General features: G+C 37.2%; 1 protein-coding gene across 2 annotated transcripts in view; it reads right to left on the bottom strand.

The window, feature by feature from the left end:
- Window positions 1–4,348, bottom strand: part of LOC106526285 (glucosidase 2 subunit beta) — a 210,977-nt gene that overhangs the window by 199,063 nt on the left and 7,566 nt on the right. For both annotated transcript variants that reach the window (XM_014020853.1, XM_014020852.1), the window contains exons 4-5: window positions 2,545–2,602; window positions 1,392–1,509 (exon numbers count right to left, since the gene is read on the bottom strand). In XM_014020853.1, the coding sequence (XP_013876307.1) occupies window positions 1,392–1,509; window positions 2,545–2,602 (176 nt within the window). The remainder of the gene's footprint in view (window positions 1–1,391; window positions 1,510–2,544; window positions 2,603–4,348) is intronic.

Raw genomic sequence — 4,348 nt, 5'->3', positions numbered from 1 at the left:
CATGTGTTTTAAGTGTAATTTAGTATTTAGTTACAATTCTGATGATATTAGTTTGAAACTAGTGTTGTGTTTTCTTTACTTTTTGGCTAGTTTTAGCTTTTTTAGTTATTTTACAAGTATTTGGCTCATTTTACTTGTTAGCGAGTGTTCTGTTTAGTTTAGTTTTTGGCTAATGCTCTGTTTACTGTGTTTTTTAGCTAATATTCTGCTTTTTTTACTTTGTAGCTACTGTTATGCTAATTTTACTTTTTAGTTAGTTTTAGCTCGTTTACGGTAAATTTAAATTTTTTGCTAGTGTTTTGTCTAGTTTGTCTAGTTTTTAGTATATTTTAGTTTTTTACAAGTATTCTTCTTACCTTAGTTTTAGCTAATGTTCAGCTGATTTTATTTTTAGTGTTCTGTTTAGTTTTTAACTTGTGTTCTGTTTATTTTAGCTTTCAGTCCATCTTCCAATTAAGTTCTTAGCTAGTGTTCTGCTAATACAAGTTTTTAGCTTGTGTTTTGTTTACTTAAGTTCCTGGCTACTTTTTTTGCTTTTATTAGCTTTTAGTTTATTTTAGTTTTTAGCTAGTATTCAGCTTATTTTGGTTGTTAGCACGTGTTTTAAGTGTAATTTAGTATTTAGCTAAAATTCTGCTGATATTAGTTTGAAACTAGTGTTTTGTTTTCTTTACTTTTTGGCTAGTTTTAGCTTTTTTAGTTATTTCACAAGTATTTGGCTCATTTTAGTTGTTAGCAAGTGTTCTGCTTAATTTAGTTTTTGGCTAATGCTCTGTTTACTGTGTTATTTATGCTAATATTCTGCTCATTTTAGTTTGTAGCTACTGTTATACTAATTTTACTTTTTAGTTAATTTTAGATAGTTTTTGGCAAATTTTAATTTTTTAGCTAGTGTTTTGACTAGTTTGTAGCAAGTTTTAGTTTTTTACAAGTATTCTTCTTACGTTAGTATTTAGCTAATATTCAGCTGATTTTATTTTTTAGTGTTCTGTTTAGTTTGTAGCTTGTGTTGTTTATGTTAGCTTTCAGTCCATCTTCCGATTGTTCTGCTGAATTAATTTTTAGCTAGTGTTTTGCTGAATTTCGTTTTAACCTAGTGTTCTGCTTATTTTAGCTTAAACATCTCAGTTGCAGCTTTTTCAGCAGTGATTCAGCGCTCAGTGACAGTTTTTGACCAAACCCCATTCCTCTAGCTTTAGTTTTAACTTCCTGAAGAATTCAAATGAAATCAAAGGCTTATGGTGTTTCTGCAGGACCATATGGCTCCGGAACACATCGTGTGCAACTCCCAGACAAACAAAAAGTAAAACATTCAAAACAACATGCACAAAAAGAAAAACAATTGATTTTTCTGCTGCAGCTCCTTCATATTGTTTATTCCTGCAGCATACCTGCTTCTCCCTCCAGAGCAGCACTCCCTCCTCAATCAGCTGCTGCTTGAGTCGCAAACCCTCGTCCAAGGTTCTCATCTGCCCCTCCACGTACGCCCTCTCTTTCTGCCCCAGATTCCTGGAGAAAAAGGCAGCAGACAGAACGCATCATTACTGAGGGGGAAAAATAAAAAACAACCTCCACTTCCACCGCTGTGGTCACCGAGATGCTGTAATCCAATTTTTAAGGGCCCTGCGATGCGGCAGGAATCCAAATGGGAACAAAACAGAAGAGTAAATAAGATTGTTGGGGGGGGGGGGCTGATGCTATGTGGTTGAGGTAAATCGTTTTTGAAGTCTGGCAAACACAATACGAGCGAGGACCTTGTGAGAACATAATGAGATCGACTCGGCTCGCACGCGGTTTCTGAGGCGAACGGCAATGAATGAAACAAATAATGGGGGGGGGGCTGGGGGGCTGTCAACAAAAGAAGTGGGTTAGCGTGCATTCACACAAGGCAGGTTAATATTTCTGCGTCTTGGTGTGCTCAAACTTTGCAGCATCAAGGAGACTGTATCAGTGGAACAATTGAAGGCATTTTGGTCAAACTTTTAAAAAGCATTATGAGAAATGTCATTTGTTTAAAGCCTTTGTGTTTTTTTTAAAGGTTAATTGGCTGTGGCGGCCATCTTGAATTAAGTGCAAATCCGATGATTACGTTCTGAAAGTTTCATTTAAATTGGTTTAGTGCTCTGTGAGATATTTTGCAAACAGGCATCACTTTTTGGCAATTACACAAAAAAATTGATTCTTACAAATCCACCAGGAGAAAACATCTTTGGATGATGAAAACATTTTTTAGTGGAGAGAAAGAAGAGTAAATGAGATTATGAGTCATAAATTTACACCACAACACACTGATTTGACTCAAGTCAGTCAGTTTTCAGACCCTAATGTCACTCTGCCCCCTGGTGGCGCAAGAAAGAACTCACTCCTGCTGAGAAGCAGGACATCTGATTAAACCACGTTCTATTAAAAACACAACTGCCGACAGGTTTATTTACTTAAGCTGAACAGTTGGTTTCTATCATTTTTGCAGAGAAAACTGGTTTCATTTGGGGRAAAAACAAACAGGAAAAAAGACAAAGAAACATTGGTTTTGATTCAACTGACCAGCACGAGTTCTGGCAGCGAGTGTGGCTGTTGTATTCATCAGAGGCGTCGCAGCAATCTGCCGAGAGACGCAGGAGAGATGGAGTTAATGCACGCTCACACACACACACACACACGAAAACAGAACAACATATCAGCACAGAGAAGTGAACAATATGTCGTTACTTCAAATAAAGAACTGGTCGGTGTGAGATTCTGATTAGCTACATTAGCTTCTCTGGTTTAATTATAATGATAAAACAATACTTTACAACAAAAAATGTTTCATGATTCAAAAATATCATTTAAAGGAATTTTAAAAAAAGGTATAAATCTGAGTTTTATTATGAATAACTCATTCATATATATCTGCCAATTAACATGGTCRATTTAGGAAAAAGTACTGGAAATAATTGTTTTAATCCTTAATTATAAAAGGCATAATTATAGCCTGTAAAACTGTTTTATTGTAACATATATAATATACACTCTGACATTAATAAAATACAGATGTATGAAGCAAACTTACATTAATTAAAATATTAATTAATATACCCGCAACTAATAATTTAGTCTAACATATGTTAATTTTTTTAATAGTTCTTAACTGTTTCTGTCATCAAGCAGTTTAGTAAAATGCTTCACGCTAATAAACAAACAAAAAGGCCTCCTGGAGGCGTGTGTTTTAGCGACAGTACGGATCGTGCTTCTGGGACGGGCGGTGACAATAACCAGGTCAGATGGCTGCGGCGGCCATCTTTAATTGGGTGGTCTCTTTGCTCTTTTACTAATAAAAACCTCGCTGCCTTCCAAGTTCTCTGCCCCTTTTCCAGCACAAAACATCTCTCGCCGCATGAAAACCTGCAGATAAGAGTTCCTAGAATCTGCCTACAGTCTGCTGGTCTGACCAGTGACTTGTCATCATTTGAAGATGATGAGTAGTTCTTTGTGTCTACATGATGTCTCTCTCTCTGCTTCACAGAGGATCTCTTGACATCAACCACTTATAACATCAGCTGCCGAGTGCTCTGATCTGGCTTTTGCTCGGATGTTTCACCAGGAGAGCGGGCACAGTGGGAAATTTCTCAATTATCCAGAACCCCATTGGTGACCGGCGGAACGAGAGCTTTACAACTTTAAAAAAAAAAAAGAGCCTCGATGAAAGCCTCTTGACTAGCAGCAGCGATGGATTTTAAGCAGCTACCTTCGAGGTGTGAAGCGGAAAGTGGGAGGAGGAGAAAGGACAACGTTCCCCCGCTGTTTCTTTTTAGTTCTCATTCCTCCGGTTTTGTTCCTTTAACGGCTACGTGTGGTCTAAAGTTGCTGCGAAGTCGGGGAGAGGAAGCGAATGGAACGAGCGTATCATGAGTTTATTGGAAAAAAGACACCAGGAGGAGAAACAAAAGAAGCGCGTCATGAAGCTCAATTATTAAAACTCTGAAAATCTGTATAATCTACAGGATTTTTGTTTTCTAAACTGATCTGTTCCAACACTGCACACAACACTACTTTAACAGGTCAAATATTTGAAAGTGGGGTTCTGTGGAAAGATTATGAACAGTTAGTATCTTACCTGTTGCAGATAGCTCTTTGAATGACCTCAGTTTGGAGAAATTGTTCAAATCAGACCAAACTGGCAAAACATCTGTGGGGCCGAGGTTAAAGTAAATGGCTGCCATCCTAAACTAATCGTAACCTAAAAATTGTCAAAATGCTATAGCTAGCTGCTACTACTTGCTAACTCAAACAGCAACAGAAATCTATGTAAATTATAGGTCTAGTATTCGACTTTCAGGCCAAAGATTGTGATTACAGGGGTGATAGC

Source organism: Austrofundulus limnaeus, unplaced genomic scaffold (assembly GCF_001266775.1).
Source record: "Austrofundulus limnaeus strain Quisiro unplaced genomic scaffold, Austrofundulus_limnaeus-1.0 Scaffold269, whole genome shotgun sequence".
NCBI lineage: Eukaryota > Metazoa > Chordata > Actinopteri > Cyprinodontiformes > Rivulidae > Austrofundulus > Austrofundulus limnaeus.
The sequence above is the reverse complement of the archived record's forward strand: the minus strand, read 5'-3'. Positions and strand labels throughout refer to the sequence as shown.